The sequence below is a fragment of the Pelodiscus sinensis genome, chromosome 2 (assembly GCF_052426305.1).
Source record: "Pelodiscus sinensis isolate ZL-2025 chromosome 2, ASM5242630v1, whole genome shotgun sequence".
Lineage (NCBI taxonomy): Eukaryota > Metazoa > Chordata > Testudines > Trionychidae > Pelodiscus > Pelodiscus sinensis.
This window is the reverse complement of record NC_143053.1, coordinates 178,971,721-178,993,467: the sequence shown is the minus strand read 5'-3', so window position 1 is coordinate 178,993,467 and position 21,747 is coordinate 178,971,721. Positions and strand designations below refer to the sequence as shown.

General features: G+C 41.1%; 1 protein-coding gene across 4 annotated transcripts in view; it reads right to left on the bottom strand.

Moving 5' to 3' along the window:
• Positions 1-21,747, bottom strand: part of MYRIP (myosin VIIA and Rab interacting protein) — a 340,763-nt gene that overhangs the window by 158,922 nt on the left and 160,094 nt on the right. For all 4 annotated transcript variants that reach the window (XM_006131818.4, XM_014577917.3, XM_006131820.4 and 1 more), the window contains one exon: positions 12,862-13,083. In XM_006131818.4, coding sequence (XP_006131880.3) covers positions 12,862-13,083 — 222 coding nt within the window. The remainder of the gene's footprint in view (positions 1-12,861; positions 13,084-21,747) is intronic.

Sequence of the window (21,747 nt, the reverse complement as noted above, 5' to 3'; positions counted from 1 at the left end):
GCCAGAATTCATCAGTCCAGAGATGCAGAATCACTCGCAGGGTTCCTTTTTATAGCTAAGAATAGTCCAGCAACTATTCTCAGCACAGCATTGTCTGGCTTTCTTGTCTAAACACAAAGTTTGTGGATTTCCCACTATCAAATGTAAAAACCCACACTTTGAAGTTAATATCCTGCGGTGTCTCCTATCAACCCAGTGAGATGTATACACCACTGGTAGTCAACCTAAGCTATGTCAACTCCAGCTAAATGTTTCATGTAGCTGGAGATGTACAACTTAGGTTGTCTTTAGCCTGTAGAATAGACCTGTCTTTTTGGTTATTATTGTCAATATTGTAAATGAATTATTGATCAAATATCAGTAATGAGCAAATATTTTAAAGCACTGTTTGATCAGTCAATGGATCAGTCCTATTGAGGAGTCCAGATATTGCTGGGACAGTTTTGTCACAATTTTTCCCAAGAGTAGAAAATTCAAATCAAGGAAGTGAGATTATCTGTGTCAAGAGATGGCTTGTTGAACTCATAATTAATGAGAATTAAGAGAGCTGCTGATCATTAACTCACTTTTCAGCCTAACAATTCCCCGTTGACTTTCACCAGCCAGTTGGGACAAAAATCTAACACCCAAGTCATAACATGTGCATTCCCCTAAGCAATTCTACTGACTAAAATACCAACAATGAAAACTGTTTGCTAAAAAAATGAAACTAGGTCTGAGGATTGCGGCTCAGGGTGAGTCCAATTCTTCACTATCCTGAGAATGAACAAGAAACACTTTTTGCTATGATCAAATACCAACAAAAATGGTAAATTACTTACCAAGCAACATCCTGTTTTTTCTTTTGTTTTATTTTGGGCGGTGAAGGTGAAGGGCAACCTAGGCTAGTGAGTGTGCTGCATGAGTTGGCCTCCATCTCAGTGGGCTGCAAGATTGTTGTAACCAAGATGGTCTCCTGGGACAGGGTAGTTTCGCTAATTGTGCTTGTATGCCTAGAATTTGCGGGCTGTACCAATTGAACGTTTTGACTGGATGACGAGGCAGTGCACAGCTCTCACAGTCAATGTTGTGTGTAATCAACATCTACCTACCTTCATATGTGCTTACTTTATATCAGTGTTTCTTAAACTTTTTAAGACCGAGGAACACCAAACAATTTTTTTATGCGGAACACCAAGCCAAAAAAAAAAAATTGTGACAAAAGGTTGCCTGCCCCTTTAAGGGCTGCCATTTTTAATTCTGTTCTCTGTGGCACACCTCTGACTGCCTCATGGCACACCGGTGTGCCACGGAACACAGTTTAAGAGACACTGCTTTATGCAGTGCCACCTTACTAATACTAGTAAGGAAAAAACGACACAGACAGAAACCACTGGAATCTGGCAACCTTGTCAGTGGGCACTGGTGAACAAAATGTCTCATAGGCCATACATCACACCCCAGTGGAATGCAAGCAGCTCGCAGGTTGCCCACCACTGTTTTAGTGTAACATTTTTACTGAATGCCAAAGTCATATCAGAAGAGATTTCTGAGATAATGGTGGAATTCTGTCTGTATAGAGACAAATGAAACAAGCAGCACTTCAAAACCTGATTTAGGTCATAAATGAAACTGATCTGGTTGTTACATCATTGCCTCTTAACTGTGGACAGAAAATCATTATACATGTCAACTGGCAGTACTTGAGCTAGTATGAGAGGGATGCTATAAGACATGTTTGAAGTACAATAAGCAGATATAGTATGGGGGAGGAAACACTGGTATTGTAGGATACAGTATGGGGGAGGAAACACTGGTATTGTAGAGGCCAACGTGAGTAGTCTTTTACTTACACAAACAATACACTTACTCACAAATTTTGGGGGGCACTGTGAGGATGGTTAAAATTCACAGGACTCACAAATGTAAGATATCTAAAGAACAGCTTCAGAGAATTTAGCTAAAGAAAGGCTTTCAGAGATCATATGCACAGTGGGGAACAAGTTGTCTTAGTTTCTGCTGCCATAAACAGTGTAAGAAATCTGCATGCATTCATTTCAATGGGGTTCGGAGAAAAATGAGTAAAATAAAAAAAAATCAATCTGTCCCCTTTTCTCCATACAATTAAGTGTGCAGTTGCCTTTGACAGGTAGACAGGGGACATTCATTCTACTCCCCATCTTTTTCATAGAAGCAGTATGAGTTTTGGTCCATCTCATGAAAAATCTAAACATGTGATTTCTTAGCTTCATATTAAAAATGCAAAGCAACAAAAGCTTCATTATCTATCCGAGTGAAAGATGTGTCTGAAGAATAAGGAGCAGCAAAGGATTTATTTGTGTTTAAATATTTTAAATGACAAATTAAATTCCCTTTTTTATTCTTGTGGGAACAGAAGAGCCTTTTAAGAGGACACTACCTCCTAATTGCAAAGCACATTAGCTATAAAAAAGCCATAGTTAATATTGCTCTTTCACAGCTAGAATTACAAGTCTGAAGTATTTCCAATTCTATTTTCAAGGGAAAGCCACCTGTACCAACCATGGCATTTAATATCCTTTCTAAATATATGCATATATAACTTGAGAAGTGTTTACATGTAACAGGGTAAATGTTTTTGGAGGAAAATATCCTAAGGGACCATGAAGGGCTCTGACCCAAGCAGGAGAAGGAGAGAATGTTAGGATTCTACATAATGAATGCAGATTGCCTATGCAGCACAGAACTAGACTCTGCACAGAGCTACTCTGCTTAGCACTTCGTGGGCATAGGTTGGACTGGCACACAACTGGCAAGTTTATACAGTGTTCCCCACTAAAAGGGAGTATGCAGTAGCCCCTACAGGTCTCTCTATGATCACTTTGCATTCTGGTGGTGGAGAGACAACTTTTTTCCTGGATCCCATAGAACTGTCCAGGTGCGTAGCCCGAGATACCTTAGCTCACGATTTGCCTCTAAAAATATGAATCCAGCATATTAAAGGTCAATTAATTTCTAATTAACTAACAATCCTGAAATATGTCAACCAGCTCTTCAGCTGTACAAGTCCTGTGGTTCTCTCAATAAGACCCTTTAGAGGGTACGTCTACACTGGCTCCCTAGTTCGAACCAGGGATGCAAATGTAGCTGACTGAAATTGTAATGAAGCGGGGATTTAAATATCCCACGCTTCATTAGCATAATCTCACCTGTGTGCTACTCTGCTCGGCAACTGATTTGAACCAGGAAGTGCACTCCGGGATGCGGTAGTTCGAATCAAACCCCTTGGTTCGAACTAATGTTACTCATTTTTTGGAGTAATGAGGAGTAACATTAGTTCGAACCAAGGGGTTTGATTCGAACTACCGCATCCTGGAGTGCACTTCCTGGTTCAAATCAGCTGCCAAGCAGAGTAGCGCGCGAGTGAGATTATGCTAATGAAGCACAGGATATTTAAATCCCTGCTTCATTCGCAATTTCATTCAGCTACATTTGCATCCCTAGTTCTAACTAGGGAACAAGTGTAGACGTACCCAGAGATAATTTTGTTTTAGAACGGAAGATATCTCTATGGGCATCATCTCTGTGAGATTGCAAGCATACCGCACACTATATACACAATGTTTCCCCTAAGAACGAGTCTGGCTGACAGTCTGAGAATTGCCTTTGTTGTAAGGGTTAATAATGTCAGGATTCTCTAAAGTGGGCTACTAATTTCTAAGTTTTGTCAGGGAATAATGGTTGCATACGTAATGTGAGGAAAACTGAAGGCTCAGCTTGTGTAAGCTAATAAAAACTAACATATGTCAATATCAGTTAACCTTATATCCATTACTTCAAAATGCTTGATTGTACTAAGCTGAACTAAAAAGCATTCTGTGGATAAATGCTCTGGCTAAATGCTGTCTTATGGGTGCCTCCCACAAAAGAATATATTTAGCTGATTGCTCTGTCCACAGAATCAAAACAGAATCAAGATGCTACAGGACCCCACAGTGGCAGGAGAGGCCAAGAAACACAATGGATACTGCAAACCACGAAGAATCTGACTTTACATGCATGGAAGAAGTAACTTATTAGATGGCTACTAATTTAACCTAGAGAAAAATACTCTTTTATTAGTAAGACAAAATATGCAGAAACATGATACCGGTAATTAAATATTGAACACTGAATTTTTAACTTTCATGGGTCATTAATAATTAATAGCAATAGTTACCTATGATAATTTGAGTGTTGTGTACCGAGTGAAAGAATGCATAACTAACCTGTACTTTTACAAGATAGATAGACTTTAAATATTGACAGGAAAAGAAAGAAAATAAATATTACACCCCACATTTTCCAAGGTTTTCACTTCCTACCTTCATTTGTATACATGGAGCTTTCCGTCAAAAATGGTGATTCTCACCTCTCAATGTGCCCTCCAAAATCACTTATGTCCTATAATTTTTATGTATCATAGTTTGTGCAAATGACAGAATTCACAGCTAGAAATCCAAATACACTACACTGCGTGCATGTAAATTCTAAATTTTTACACACACAGTCACACATGCACACAAAGGAATCCATTTTGAAAATTTGTTCTAAAAAAGGGTTAAACATTTGTTGGTTTGGAGAACTTGTGATGAGAGAAAACCCTTGTGCTATATGTCCCAGGTCCAAGTCCAAGTCCAATCAGTTCCAGTTCAGTCAAAATCCTTTATCCCTAATGACCTATGTGAAATGAGGTAGTGGACTCAGGCCAGCCTTAGCACATCAGCGTTTATTATAAAGACAGAGTTCCTCACAGTTAGTAGTAATTTTCACCCCAATTAGTAGTTTCAGGCCACATCTACACAACTAAATTATGTCCACCTAACTTACGCCAGCATATAGTCACTTCAGTTATTAAATCACTTGAGGGTGTGCACACTTGGCTCCTTTTGTTGACATTGCACGTCCTTACCAGGAACACTTGTATCAATTATACTCTTAGTATGGGGCACTGTGAGTCAGCTTCAGAAAGCTAGTAACACTGCATTGTGACAACCTAATTACATCAACCATGACTTTGCCTCTTGGGGAACTGATGTTACTAAATTGGCACAGAGAAGCATATACGTTGGCAGGTGCCAAAGTTAAGTGAAGACACTTCCTCAGCTATGTCGATGTAAGGTAACTTACATAGCCCTAGTGTAGACCAGTGTTTCTCAACCAGTAGTACGAGTACCCTTAGAGGTCCTTGAGAGAAGTCTGGGGGGGGGTACATCAACAAACTGAAATTTGGAGAAAAGAACGGTTACTTACCTGTAACCGTTGTTCTTCGAGATGTGTTGCTCATGTCCATTCTAATTAGGTGTGTGCACCGTGTCTTCTGGAGTGTTTTCCCTAGCAGTACCCGTAGCGCCGGCAAGGTGCCTCCTGCAGTGGCGCCGCCATGGCGGGACATAAGTACCCCTGCCGGTGCTGCCCCACCTAAGTTTCTTCTTGCCGGACGCTCCGACGAAGGGGAGGAAGGGGGAGAGTCGAATGGACATGAGCAACACATCTCGAAGAACAACAGTTACAGGTAAGTAACCGTTCTTTTCTTCTTCGAGTGGTTGCTCATGTCCATTTGAATTAGGTGACTTCCACGCCAACCCCACTTCAAGGAGGAGGGGTCGGAGCATACAGAAAGAGAAGTCCACAAAAGTTGAACAATCCAAACAAATTAATTCAGCCAAGCGAACACAGAAAACTGTAGAAAGTGCAATGTGACACTGATAAAACATACATATTTACAATACAGAGCTGAGGACTGCAGAGCCCACCCCTGTGTCCTCCCTGACCTGCTGTGCCAGCGCGTAGTGCACCATAAAGGTATGGAGCAACGACCATGTGGCTGCCCTGCAGATTTCAGTGATTGGAACCTATGCCCCAAAAGCTAAAGGACGCCTGCATCCTGGTGGAATGTGCTGTAACCTGGGGCGGGACCTTCCCGGCCAAGGCATAACAATCCCTGATACACCCTGCGACCCAATTGGACAACCTCTGAGTCGATATGGGGAGCCCTTTCATTCTGTCAGCGACAGCGATAAACAATTGTGTGGATTTGTGAAAGGGTTTAGTCCTATCAATATAGAAAGCTAGTGCACGTCTAGCATCCAGGGAATGACGCACTTGCTCCTTAGGAGAGGCGTGGGACTTTGGAAAGAAAACCGGGAGGTACATTTCTTGGGACAATGGAATGGTGACACCACCTTGGGGAAAAAGGCCGGATGAAGGCCGAGCCTCACATTATTGTCAGAAAACACTAGGTAGGGCAGGTTTACAGTTAATGCCCTCAACTCCGAGACCCTGCGAGCCGACGTAATGGCCACAATGAATGCAACCTTCATAGAGAGGTACTTCAAAGAACACATGGCCAGCGGCTCAAAAGGGGGTGACACAAGCCTAGACAACACGAGGCTGAGGTCCCAAGCAGGGAGAGGGGGTCTAACCGAGGGATACAACTTATCCAAACCCTTAAGGAACCTTTTGACCACAGGGTCAGAAAACAGGGAAACTCCAGCCGAACCAACATGGAAGGTGGAGAGAGATGCCACATGGACTTTGCCAGAGGAGGTAGAGAGGCCACTGGATCTAAGTTCAAAAAGGTAACCCACTGCACACCACCACCTCCTGAGTCCACCATTGTAAGGAGGCTATCACCTCCGGAGGCACTGTGAGAACCATGTTCCAGAGACCCCTTAAGCATCTCGATCATCCAGTGAGCCCCCCTGGATGTTTAGCAGGCTTCCTGCTTCAGAGGTACTTTAAAAACATTTTGCTATTACTTTTTGCATTTTGGGCTAGCAGGTCTTCAAATTTTTTTTGCCTTCCTAATTCACTTAATTTGACAGAATTTATGATGCCTTTTATTTTCCTCATTAGAATTCCTATTTTTAAATTAGGGCTTTTTATCTCTCAGTGCTTCTTTTCCTTTGTTGTTAAGCCATGGTGGCACTTTTTTGGTTCTCTTACTGTGTTTTTTAACTTGGGGTATACATTTAAGTTGAGCCTCTTCTATGATGTCTTTGAAAAGTTTCCATGCATCTTGCAGGGATTTTACTTTTGGCATTGTACCTTTTAATTTCTGTTTAACTGGCCTACTCCTTTTTGTGTATTTCCCCTTTCTGAAATAAAGTGCCAGTGTTGGGCTGCTGAGATGTTTTTCCCAGCACAGGGATGTTAGATTTAATTATATTATGATCACTATTTCCAAGTGATCCAGCTATAGTCACCTTTTGGACCAGATCCTGCGCTCTTCTTAGGACTAAATCAAGAATTGCATCTTTTCTTGTGGGTTCCAAAACCAGCTGCTCCAAGAAGCAGTCATTTTAGGTGTCAATATGGGGATAGTTGAAATCCCTATTATCAGAGAGGCTATGCAAATAAAAACTCAATAATCTTCCTTAGCATTTCACAGTCACTATCATTATCCTGATCAGGTGGCTAGTAATATATCCCTACTGCTATATTCATATTATTAAAGTATGGAATTACTATCCATAAAGATTCTATGGAACAGTTCTTTTCATTTAAGATATTTACTTCATTTGATTCTATGCTTTCTTCACATATATTGTCATGCTTCCACCAGAATGACTTGTTCTGTCCTTCCAACATATTTTGTAGTCTGGTATGACAGTGTCCCATTGATTATCCTCATCCCACCAAGTTTCTGTGATGCCTATTATATTAATATCCTCCTTTAATATGAGGATATCTTAGTATTACCTATCTTATTATTTAAGCTTCTAGTGTTTGTATATAAGCACTTTAAAGACTTGTCACTATTTAGCTGTCTGCCATTACCTGATGTAAATGAATGGGACTCTTTATCTGACTGTTTCTCATCTGATCTTACCCATATCTTACCTTTCATCCTCTCCTGTTTACTAGGACATAGAGAATCTCTGTTAAAAGATCCTCCCCTAAAGGATGTCTCTGTCCAATCCATATGTTCCTCCCCACCCATTAGTCTTTCCCCAGACCTTAGTTTAAAAACTGTTCTATGAACTTTTTAATTTTAAATGCTAGCAATCTGGTTCCATTTTGGTTTAGTTGAAACCCATTCTGGCCTTGCGCATGGAACTGCAAACATTTCAGAGAATGCTACCGTTGAGATCCCGAATTTCAATCTGTTTCCTCACAGCCTAAATTTGGCCCCCAGGACCTCTCTCCTACCCTTCCCTATGTCACTGGTAATTTCATGTACCACAACCACCGGCTCCTCCCCAACACTACACATAAGTCTATCTAGATGTGATCCCTAACCTTCACAACAGGCAGGCAAGTCACCATACAGTTATCCCAGTCATTGCAAAGCCAGCTGCCCATGTTTCTAATGATCAAAATTGCCAGTTACTAACACCTTTCTTTTCCTAATGTCTGGAGAGTGCACAAAGAAACCTTAATTCTGCCATTCCTGATGTTTCAGTGCTTAACATTATTAACCTAGTTCTTGGATATAACAACAGAAATATCAGACTGGAAGGGGCCTCAGGATATCATCTCAGACAGCCTTCCATGCGGAAACAGGCTTAAGTATATAATTATTTAATTGTACGGTGTTCCAGGGTATTTATTAGTGTATGATGCATTGGCCAGAGGGAAGAGTTGAGAGTTTTTAGAGCAATGGAATATTCTCCTTCCCTTGCACCTTTGGTTTGAACGTACTGCCCCTTCAGCATTCTCCACACCTGATGGCTGGGCTTAGCAAGGGATCCAGCACACAACTTGAGACTTTTGATTCAACCATAAAGCCCACCCAAGCGTCTCAAGGATTTGTTATAAAACCTCCACAAATTATATTTTCAAACTGCTTTCCTGAGTTGCTTGTTTTCCTGGCATGTACTCTTTCAGTGTGGGGTATCAGCTATGAATAGAAAGCTCCAATTGCAAGAATCTCAAGCTGTTTTTGATCAAGTAGCAGTGAGAAGCATTATTGAGTGTGGGATCAAGACTGCAGATTTATTGTGAAGTAAGTTACATGGTAACTCAGATTAATCTTCAGTCTCACAGTGAAGGAAAAAGAGGTGGCAGACCATTTCTATTTTTAAACTAAACTAGTGTCATTCTAAAAAGTTAATATATAAAAGATGCTTAGATACTCCTTATGTTTCTCTCCTTTCAAAGTCCTGCTGTACTGATGGAACAGCACTGTAAAAAGGGTGTGAACTGACCATAATTCTGTTGAAATGGACCATTAATCCTTTGCACTGTACTATACTTCTGAAATAAAGTATGTGACCAAAGGACCATAGGTATTTGCTAACTCCCCCATATCAGCATTTATAGTGAGCAATTATGAGTAAATACAGTTTTAAAATGATACATTTAGGCATTCAATGGCTTGTGAGTTTGGTATGTGACGCATACCCTTTCACCTCTAGGTTACCATTTTGAACACAGCCCAGATTAGCAGACCAAAAACCATTATTATATTAAAAGTACTCGGTAGCCTATCTAAAACAAGTTTATGGTCTCAGGTTAGACCCTAACAGAATGGTATCCACTTCACAAGAACAACTTGCAGCAATTGTGCCTTGACCGGCAGCTTCAAGAGAGGAGCCAATGGTGGAATGAGCATGGAAACATCTCATCTGCAGAGATGGTCCCTACAGGACAAGAGATGTGCACTGGCAGATGTGCACTGCCTGTTCTTATAGGAGATTACTTCCATCTCCATTAATGTCAAACTGACACCTTTCTTGAATAATGAAGTCACCATCAAAAATTTGAAATGATTCTTATAAGATTTTTTTCAAAGTGAAAGTGGCTCATTCTGTTTTCTAAGCGCACTGCTCAGTTGAGATTTCTACTCACTTGGAAAAACCCCCACTAAAGCCATCCTGCCTAATGTGAATAAATCAATTTATTGTCCTTTACAGAGCCCCAATAAATATTTTAATTTATAAGTCTCCAGTGTGCTTTCATAACTTGTCAACATTAGAAATAATAACAATCATGATAATATATCTAAAAAACCTAGGCTACATTAAGGGCTTAATTTCAGCAGAATTAAACAAGAGACCAATTCTGCAACCTTTATCCACATGAGAAGCTCTGCCAACTTTGGTGGTACTACTCCTGTGATTCAGGAATGCAGGGCCTCCGTTTTATTCCTCGGATAAAAGTACAATAAATGAAACATATCATAAAAACAATTACCAGGTACATGCAATGAATCCATTCAAATTATTGCACAATTTCAGAAGGACTAACTGGGAAATATTTCATTTTATAGGCCTGCTGTAATATGGGGCTTTCTACACTTGCTGTGGCAATTGATCGCTCCCGGGGTAAGGGGGTCAATTGAGTGAATCTAGTGAAGAACTGCAACATCAGTCACTGATCTCTCCTGTTGACTCCAGACTCCTCCGGAATTGGAAGCATACAGGAAGTTGACGGGAGAGTTTCTCCCATCAACCCCTTGCAGTGGAGATCCCACAGTAACTCAACCTAAGGTAGGTTGACTCCTGTTAAAATATTCACATAGCTGGAGTTGCCTAAATTAGGTTGACATTTCCCCAGTGTGTAGACCTGCCCTTGGATTAAACACACTAATACAGGAATAAGGAAGAGTAAGAACTCCTTCCAATCCCTACACATCAATACAGAAGCAAGTATGGTTACTTGTCCATTTTCTCCCTCCCCAAAACAGATTGGTAGGGTGGGGTGAAGAACAAGCATAGCTTTGGCTAAAGTAATTGAGCCAGTAACCTATCATGGTAGGCTGTCAGTAAATTACTGTCCCAGGAAGCAAAAAGGATGTAGAAAAAGAACCGTGGCTTGGAGATGCAGCTATGATTTAGAGCTCCTGGTTTAATGTCATTTAGGCATCACCCCAAACTGAGGACTATACCTGAAGTCACAATCCTAGAACATTGCAGCATCCTGCACAAACAAGGCCTTTGATCCCCATTATCTTTAAAAGTAAAAAATATTGATGAGGCTGAAAGTGCAAAAAGTGTTTTCTAATATGAATGTATATTTGCATAAAAAGGGAGGAGTCTGATTGTTATGTTCTTGATCTCCTTGCAACACTAGTGCTACCCATCGCAGAGCCAGTGTCATGTGATACTGAGATCCATGAGCTGGCTGCTGGTGTTGGACATTACTATCTTCCTGAGGCAGTAGATGTAAATATCAATTCACAGTAAAAAAACAAAACAAAAACCCTAAACAAAACACTGCACAAAATGCTACTAATAAATGCTGTATCATTGGTATCTGGACAGGAACATTTAAAATAACTGTATTTTGCAGGATACTTTGAAATAGAGTAGTATTTTGGTGCCTTTTGCATCACTTCACTGTATGCTTCACACAATTTATGACAAAACCTTTCAGTTGATGTCTACATATGGCAGTCAACCTGAGATTCATGTTGGTATTTTTGAAAGTTTTTTAGTAGTTTCAGTTCATATAATTTTATAATGATTGAGTGTAGAGATTCCAATTTGCCTGAACTCATCTGTACAGCACAAATAAGAGAACTTTGTTCTGGTCTATATAGTGCCCCTCATCTTTATTAATTTTGGGTATTTCATCACTGAAGTTTCACAAAATGGAAAAAAAAACGTGTGTCAATGGATTCATAGCATAACCTTATTTTGTCCAAACTAAAAGTTAGAAATAGTGATATGACCATTAAATATAGAAGTATCAGCACAAAATCCCATTAAAAGTCATTCCTATCCAAAAACATTTGGTTTTAATATTCAACAAAAAGTTGAGGAAGTAAAGAACAGATTGTGAGAAATTCTAGATAATTTACTTCAAGGTTCAAGTTCGAAATTAGACAAATTTCATAAGGATTAAGCTTTTGAAACCAAACTCTAAAATACAGCAGCAACATTCCATTCCCATTCTCTCAAGCTGCAATAACCAAACAGAAGGTACTTGCAGTGGTCTCCAACCTTTTTACACCCAAGATCACTTTTTAAGTCTCAGAACAGGCGAAGATCTACTGCCCCGCCCCTTCCTTGAAGCCCCACCTACATTACATGAGGAAATCTAATGTAAATGTACTGCGCAGGTGCGCAGTGCAGAGAGGGCTCAAGAGCTACTAAAGCAGCACATACAATATCGGTCACGAGAATATGTCAAAAAAAAATCTAACTGTATGGTGACAGTCAAAATGTACACAATTCTTTTTAAGTTTTGGTTTTCTCTGTATATTTGTAACCTATAGGAACACAGCCTTAAACTACAGTAAAATGCAGGACAATGTAGCACTTTAAAGACTAACAAGATGGTTTATTGGATGATGAGCTTTCGTGGGCCAGACCCACTTCCTCAGATCTGAGGAAGTGGGTCTGGCCCACGAAAGCTCATCATCCAATAAACCATCTTGTTAGTCTTTAAAGTGCTACATTGTCCTGCATTTTGCTTCAACTACCCCAGACTAACACGGCTACATTTCTATCATTAAACTACAGTAAATTATCACTGCATTGATTAACCATGTAAGATAATTCCTGAATACAAGTGATCAAAGAAATCACTGCAGTATTAATGATTTTTTAGTTGAGCACCTATAAAAATATGAAATGACATGGTAGCATTGTGGCCTAAGAATACCTTATTTGCTACATTCAGCAGGAAGACACTTAGAACAAGTCCACACTTTAGTAAAAGCTAGCATGTGTAGATGTGCCCGAGCTAGCTTTGATTTAGCTAGCTCAGCTAACTATGGCAATGCAGTAGCACAGCATATTTGGCAGCATAGACTGTACAAGGTTGCCCAGGAAACTATGTATTTGAAAGCTAGCTCACACGTCTTCCATGCTGCCATGGCATCTAAGCTGCTGCTATTCAGCTAGCTATATCAAAGGAGGAAAGGTCAAGTCCAGGTGTTCTATACCCGGCCGTGGTACAATATGTACTCACCTAGCCTGCTGGCAGACATTGCAAAGCCATGCCTTGTCTTTCTTCTGATAGGAGCTGCAGTTCTTGCAGATGTTGTATTTGCAGTCTTGGCACTGCCGCTTGCTATTGATGAGAAAAGTGAAAGGAGAACAACAGCGAATGCAACAGTGCTCATTAAACTTCTGATGCTTAGAAAGGATGCTGCACTTGTTCCCCTCTTCATCGAGTTTCTGCTTCATTTCACTGCAACCGAAAAGAAGACACAAAAAGACAAAATCAAAATAACATTCCATTTGGTGTTCTCTCCGTACATCATTCAGCCCCTTCCAACAACCGCATCAAGCCCCCATGAAAACTTGCTATGGGAAAAATACATGACAGAAATGGCCACAGAACAGAGGATCAAGATCTTCTGCATTCTAATCATGCCTCAGACTGTGCACAGGGGCAAATCATCAACTCTCTGGACCATGTTCTAGAACAAACTGAATGGTTTTACAGTTAAACTAATATAACTGAGAGGAGAATGTGACCATCTTCTTCAGTTTCTTCACTGGTAAAAGTGGGTTAACAATCAATAAGGTTTCCAGTCACTGCAATTTTTAAAATGCTTTGAAGATGAAAACCACTGTACAAAGATGGAAGAGCTGGTTGGACACTATTTAAAAAACCCCAGGTTGTTTGATCTGATTCATGGGGTTATATTATTCAAAAGAGCCCCAATTCAGCCAATCACTTTAATTACCGTATTTTCCGGCGTATAAGACGTCATTTTATGCTAAAAAACATCCCCCAAAAATCAGGGGTCGTCTTATACGCCGGGTATACAGGCAGTCCCCGACTTGCAGGTACGAACGGGGCTTTTCTCGCCCCGGAGGACACAGACTGCGGGACCTCGTGGTCCCGCCGCCCGTGTACTCCGGGGCGAGAAAAGCTGCTCCGCGTCTCCCTGGTCAGACCAGGAAGACGTGGAGCAAAGCCGCGGCGGGGCTCCGGCAGCAGGGCAGAGCAAAGCCTTTCAGGACTTTCAGGATTTGCAAATATTTTCTTTAATAACCAGCATTTGGTCTAATATTGAAGTTAAACATGTACCGTATTTTCCGGCGTATAAGGCGACTGGGCGTATATGACGACCCCCTAATTTTCTAGTTAAAAGATAGGTTTTCGTCTTATACTCGCCGTATAAGACTACCCCCTTTAAGAGGCCAACTGGCAGCGCCCCAGCGCCCCTCCGCCTCCCCGGCTTTGCTCCCGGTGTCCCTGGTCTGCTGGAGACGGTCCCCAGCAGACCAGGGGCACCGGGAGCAAAGCCGCAGCCGTGGCGGGGTCCCGCGCCTCTGAGGCTTTGCTCTGGGAAAGCCTCAGAGGCGCGGGACCCCGCCACAGCTGCGGCTTTGCTCCCGGTGCCCCTGGTCTGCTGGGGACCGTCTCCAGCAGACCAGGGACACCGGGAGCAAAGCCGGGGAGGCGGAGGGGAGCTGGGGCGCTGCCGGTTGGCCTCTTAAGGGGGGTAGTCTTATACGGCGAGTATAAGACGAAAACCTATCTTTTAACTAGAAAATTAGGGGGTCGTCTTATACGCCCAATCGCCTTATATGCCGGAAAATACGGTACATGTTTAACTTCAATATTAGACCAAATGCTGGTTATTAAAGAAAATATTTGCAAATCCTGAAAGTCCCATGCATTTTAACACAAATGTTTACTTATCCAAAAATTCAGACCACAGACATGGTAGTCATTATTTTCTATTCTATGATCAGTCATCCACTCAAAGAGCAGAAACAATACCATGTGACTTGAGTGACTGACCACAAAAAGCATGTACAGGTTGAAACGCTAACATCCGGTACTCTCTGATCTGGCAACTTCTGTGGTCCGGCAGGACCATGGGTATTGTCAGACCACAGTGCCTGGCTGAGAGTGGGGATGGCCAGGATCAGAGGTGCAGCCTGGACTGGTGGCAGTGAGCCCAGAGGCCAAAAGCACAGCCCAGACTGGAAGAGAGGAGTGCAGTCCTAGCCAGGGCTGGAGGCAGTGGAGTTGGTGGCAGAGAGCGCAGCCCCAACCAGGGTCGGGAGCGAAGCCCCGTGGCTGGGGCTGGCATCTTGGAGTGGGGGTGATGGCTGAGAGGGGAGCCTTGATCTCCCCTGGTTTGGAAAACTCCCTGCTTTGGGACCTCTTAGGTCCCAAGGATTCCAGACCCAGGGAGGTCCAACCTGTAATTGAAATGAGCAGTTTGTAAACAATGTATAGGGTGCAAAATTGTCATTGAAATGATTCAGCCAATACTTAAGATCAATGCAAACACTAAAAGAAAATCAGGATTGTTTCATGACCAATTTCCTAAATAAAAATAGCCTACATTTATATAATACAGAGATATAAAGAACAGCTTGGCCATTTCTAGTAACTGATAAGTTAGTATGACTAGGACTACCCAGGACAATGTCAAAAGTTCATATACAGAAGGACATGATGATTAACATACAGGAAAACACTCATGATTCAGTGACTAACATTTTTTGATTTCTAAAGTACTATAACATTGCTAAAAGAAAATATAAAAATATGTTTGTGCATTTGGAAATTGGTTTAAGATTCAGTATATAAATCACTGTAAACAAAGCTTGGACTGTTTCTAAAAATCCCAGAGTACTGTACAATTCATCTTTCTAGCTGCCATTTCCATCTCTCAAATTCATAACTCAAAGTAAAAACAGCCCATTTTGTGAATAACTTTAAAATTTGCTTATAAGGTTAACTCTAAAAGGCATGCAATTACTTCAGAGAAGTTATGGGTATATTTTCCAAACCTACAGATCTTGGTATTAAATTGAGTTCTGCATGCACTTGAGAGGTTTTGAATATTTAACACCATGGACCTAGTTAGCCTCTTGGGGTATTGATCCATCTTGGAGCAGCTGCAGAATACAGTATTGCTCAGTTATGCCACATAAGCAGATCAAGCATAAAAAGAATACCTATGCAGTGCCAAAGAAAAGACTTATTTTATTTAATATATTTGATTTCCAGGAGCAATTTATTTCTTCGAGTGTCCAGTAGAAATATTACAGTTCACATAGACATGGGAACATCACTTACAAGGACAAGTTAAGGGAATACAGTTTGTTTAGCCTGAATAAACAGGTCCAAATTATTTCTTGGGATAATTCCACAAACTCAATGGCTCATGCTAGGAATTAATTTGGTTCATTATATTTAAAGAGTGAACATGAAGACTGTATTTAAAAGGCGGGGAAAATAAAGGGAAGAAAACCATTTGCAGTAGTCAAGGGCTAGATTGTGGCTAGTTGTTACACTACCACTCAAAGGGAAGGGCGAAAGGAAGCCTCCCTCTCCCCCTTCCCCCCTCCCCAGGCCAAAATTTTCTTTTCCAATTTGTTATTCATGTATAAGAATCTTTAATGCAAAGGAGACAAAGGTATCCAAAAGGTCAACTTTGAAATCTAACTCTGACACAAAAATTTGTTTTACAATTGTATATTTTAGGAAACAGAAATGTTCACTTACATCATCAGACTAAAATGTATTCAATCATTCGTCTGATTGAACCAAAAGGCACTGTTGTGACAATTTGTGTAAAAAAACATGTATTTAACTTCAATCACAGCTTTGGGTAGTGGGACTTTGCTGGCATGTCATCCTACACAAAAGCCAGTTTAGGAACATTATTTAGCATAATGATTTTGGTGTAATTCTCTCAATTGAATTTTGATTTATCGTCTCCTTCCTCTTTTCTTTTTCTATAATGTATAAAAAACATGCATTGTTGCTGCCATGCTTCAATTTGCTGCTAATGTCCTAAAGGAGTTTATCCAGCTTTATAAGGAAAGAGGCCAGATTTGCAGCTTGACTACCTAATATTAAATTTTATGATCTATTACAGCAGTATCTTGGTGCTCTGAACAGGTCTACTGCAAATCAGATTATACGGATTATAGATACCTGTAATTTGGAAACAGAATACAGCTATACTATTATACTTCTGATGGAAGAGCTATAGCTAGCGGTAAGAATGAGCCTGGGAGTCAGCACTCCTGGATTTTCTTCTCAGTTCTGCAATTTATTTGCTGGATTATTATGGACAAATCACTAAACTGTCCATGCTTCATTTTACTCATCTGTAAAAGTGATACAACATCAGTTTATTTATAGGATCCTCCTCCAAATATTAATCTGTTCTATCATCAGTATAATAGGGAGGCAATTGAGTTCTCATTAATAAATATGATTTTCTTTGTGCACAGTACTATAGTCCTTACTGTTAGGGGTCTGGTAACTAGACTAAAAAGGTTGAGAAATACTGCTCTAGCTCAGTCAAAAGTTAAGAGCTTAATGCTGGAATCACCTGGGTTGGGATAAACAGATGGTCAGACTAGAAATCTATGAATCATTGTACATTTTGAATCTAGACTGGACAATCAATCACATAGGGAATGATCCTCGGAAACAGTCGTAGAGGAATTGATCAAAGTGACCGACTCTTTGTTTCTCTAATTTTTAGAGGTACATAGTAAGTAGGGCCATAATTAACTTGCATCTAGGAAAAAAGCATCAGTGTTCTCTCTCAACTGTGGGGCAGCACAACTTCACAGGTGATTAATCAGCCCTGTCAGTCAGCTCCCTGCACAGAGCCCTGGGCCTGTGACTGGGCCTGATTAATCACCTGTGTAGCTGGGGTGCCATGCAGCTTAGAGAGAACACTGATCACAAACTGTGAAATCTGTTCTTCTCCTGGGAAATCTGGCCTATATTATGCAGATTTCATGGGGGAGATCAGCATTTATCAATCTATGGTCTTGACCCCAAAGGGAATTGCAAGGGGTTTGTAAGGTTATTTTAGAGGGGTCACAATATTGCTACTTTTAGTTCCACATTGCCTTTAGAGCAGGGCAGTCAGAAAGTAGCACTGTTGGCCGGATGCCGAACTCTTAAGGCAGCATCCTACCAGCAGCAGCACAGAAAGGTGACAATACTACACCATGACACCCTTACTCCTGTAATGACACCCTCTGAGCTGGGTGGCCAGAGAGTGGTGTCTGCTGACTGAGGCCCCAGGTCTGCAGGCAGTGTGCAGAAGGGTGGCAAAACCACACCATGATATCCTTATTTTTGCACTGTTGTTGGCAGAGGTGCTGCCTTCAGAACGGGGCTCCCGGTCAGCAGTTGCCACTCTCCACTTCCCTGCTCTGAAGGCAGTGCCACCCGGAGCAGCAGTGCATAAGGATAACAGTCTCCCACCCAACCCCACACACACACCCCACAACATTGTGATCCTCTCAACTCCTTTTTGAGTCAGGGCCCGTGCAATTACAACGACATTTCAGATTTAAATAGCAGAAATCACGAAATTAATTATTTTTAAAATCCTATGAACATTAAATTAATCCAAATGGTCTGTAAATTTGGTAGTGGCCTGCCTATGCTGTCATAGCCAGCCAAATAGCAGCTCCTGCTATTGAAAACATGAAACAAAAGCACCCTAACAGGCTCAGAAACCAGAAAGCAAATAAAAACACTCACAATTTAAAAATGTTTTAACTTTATGATTTTTAAGCCAGCCTTGTGGTATTTGAATGCTTGGGCTTAGCAATACTGCCAGTATCTTCCCCTTTACTACTGACATGCTATTGTCACTAAATCACTGTCAAGCTTCAAGGCAGCCAATAGGAGGCATTGTTCAGAATAAGGTACTTGCTCAACTGCTTAAGGTTTATTGAAAATACTTTAAAAAAAAAAAGGTGAAGCAAAGACACCTAATAGAAAATGAGGAATCACCAACAACATTTTGACATTATATTGATGGGCCTGAGGATCAGTTCTGTAAACTGGCCCATTTCCAGGAATAGATCATAAAGCAGGAAAGGACAGCAGGGCAGAGACTAAAAGGCAACTCTGGGACTCTCCTGCAGCTCACATGCAAGCTCCAAAGATCCAATAACTTTAGGTTGCTTTAAAAGGTTTTTAGTCTTATCCGATCCTTCCTATACATCACATTATAAGCCTTAGCTTAGACATGAGAGTTTGCATTCCAGGTCACTCTGCACCTGCTGAGCCAGTCGCTGTGTTGTTCCTTAGTACTGTTGAAGCAGTGGAGATAGGGTTTCATGGGCCTACAGAGCAAGTAGTATACTCGGTTTCCCAGAGTCACTGTTGGCATTTCAGTACCATCGGTGGTAATCCACCGACTGGGAAAGAAAGTCCTTGCCTGCAATTTTATGAAGAGTCTTGTGTTCTTAAAGTTGGAAGCACCATTAACCTTCCCTGAGTAGCCAACACTGACGTCTATGAAACATGTCCAGTGATCCACTAAAATATGCACAACTAGGCTACGTCTACACTGGCCCCTTTCCCGGAAGAGGCATGCTAATTTCTAACTTTGGAATAGGGAAATCCGCGGGGGATTTAAATATCCCCCGCGGGATTTAAATAAACATGGCCGCCGCTTTTTTCCCTACTTGCAAGTAGGAATAAGAGATCCTCTGGAAAAGGGCTTTATTCCGGAGGATCGTGCCAGTCTGGACGCTCTTTTCCAGCTTTTCCCCAAGCCAGAAAAAAAGCGGCGGCCATGTTTATTTAAATTCCGCGGGGGATATTTAAATCCCCCGCAGATTTCCCTATTCCAAAGTTAGAAATTAGCATGCCTCTTCTGGAGAAGGGGCCAGTGTAGACGTAGCCCTATAGAAAAACAGCCTTTTCTGTTGATACACTGTGGGACACGGTGCTCTGGGGCAAAATAGGGATGTTCATGCTGTCTATTGCACCATTGCAGTTTGGGAACTCCTTTGCTGAATATTCATCCTTCCTGCTGACCGGAAGCAACCCAGAGCTGCAAGTTTTCACAGTGGAATTGCCACTCACTTCTCCACTCTCAATGCTGCTCTCGTTTACCTGTCACTAGGTTGAAGGGGCGAGATTGGTGCATACACCCAGGAATTTGACCTTATGCATCCAAAAGTTCTGCAGCTACTGCTCGTCATCCTAAGCCTGCATTACTATGTAATCCTGGCAGTCAGTGCTCATTTCTCAGACCCGGAAGCAGCACTCCACCAGCTGCTGTACCTCTGTGAATGCCGCAAACAACCTTGAATTGGTTCTCGCTATTTCCTACAGAACTCTGTACTTAAGTCAATGGCAGAACACCTATTGACTTCAGCAAAATCAGAACATCACAGCTAGACATTACTCCATCTAGTAACTGAGAAGAAATACCGTAGGATATGTCTACTCTACAGTAGTATTTAAAATATCTTATTTCAAAATAGTTATTTCGAAATAGCTTATTTTGAAATAACACGTCTATACACAAAATGCATTTCGAAATAGCATTTTGCTATTTCAAAATAGCGCATCCACTCTGAATGGACTCTGAATCACTCAGAACCAGTTCCAGCAGGCACCAGGTCAGGACTTACTATGTGGGGCTGCTGCCTGAGGCTATCAGAGGTCTGTGGTTTTGGGGCCACTGGGTCTGGGGCAGCAACTGCTGGCTCTGGACTGGTAGGCTTGGAGCTGGCACAGGTACTGTGGCCAGAGTCTACCCCTTTAAGGGCACTGGGGAGAGGGAGAGGAGTGTTCTTGGTTGAGGCCGGAGTGGCCATCAAGGCACCCTGGGAAGGCTGGAGGCCCCCTATTTCGAAATAAGTGTCTACACAGCACTTATTTAGAAATAGCTATTTCAAATTTGGCGTTATTCCTCATAGAACGAGGTTTACCAAATTCAAAATAAGTGCTCCGCTATTTCAAATTTATTCAAAATAGCGGCTTGGCTAGGTAGACGCTAGGAAAGTTATTTCGAAATAAGGGCTGTTATTTCAAAATAACTTTGCTGTGTAGACATACCCATAGAGATAAAGGGGCTGATTCTGCTCATTCACACTCGTGTAAATTATGAGTAAATCCTGCAGTCAGCAATACAATGGCATTGCAATGGTATATAGAGAGATAAATCAAAATTAGGCCCAAGAGATGTGATTTGCAAAAAGCTTAGCATTGGCCCTAACAATGGCCTCATTAAAGTCACTGGGATTTTAAATATAGACTGATAATAGGCTGAAAATCCCACCCAATATATCTAGCTCAAGCCAGGACAATATTACCTGAAGCATTTTCTGCTGGAGTGTCAGTAGTACTAGTATTTGTTAATAAAAGCAACAAGTGAAGCAGAGGAATCATAACCAGTGAGTTAACACAAAGGTCTTATAGGATAATTTGGGATTTTGGAGCCTGTAGATAAAATACATTTGCCTTTTCTAAGATTAAGAGATGTAAAAATATAAATGACTGATTAAATATAAAACAAGCATTTACTATGACATTTGAAGGATTGGAAGTTCCGCATGTAATACCCCTCCATAAAGGGCATGTAGAAATAATGCCCAGAGCTGACTAAACTCATATTATGAGATTGAAATACTGCATGTCTAACAACTGAAATTATTATGCTAACACCTTACTGATTTAGTTCTTTAAAATCATTATCTGAATACAAATGTACCATGGATTCAGGAAACAGTCTCTCTTTTTTTTCAAATCCAGTTCAATGAAAACATTGGATTTTGTTCATTTACACATGTTCCAGATAATAGGGAGTATAAATACAAAAGCTTTTGTATCTTTCATTAAATATCATAAAATACATATAATGAATAGTGATAGAGATGCAGCCGTGTTAGTCTGGGCTACCTGAAACAAAAGACAGATCTATGTAGCACTTTCAAGACTAACAAGAAGGCCAAGTTGTGGAAACCTCACAGCTAATAGTTACTGAACCAATTAAACTGCAGATGGGCCCTATGAATGTCAGCATGCCTAACGTGCCGTAATCTTAGAAATGTGCAGAAAGCAGTGCAATTGCTAAGGGAGAAAGTAGATTTAACCTGT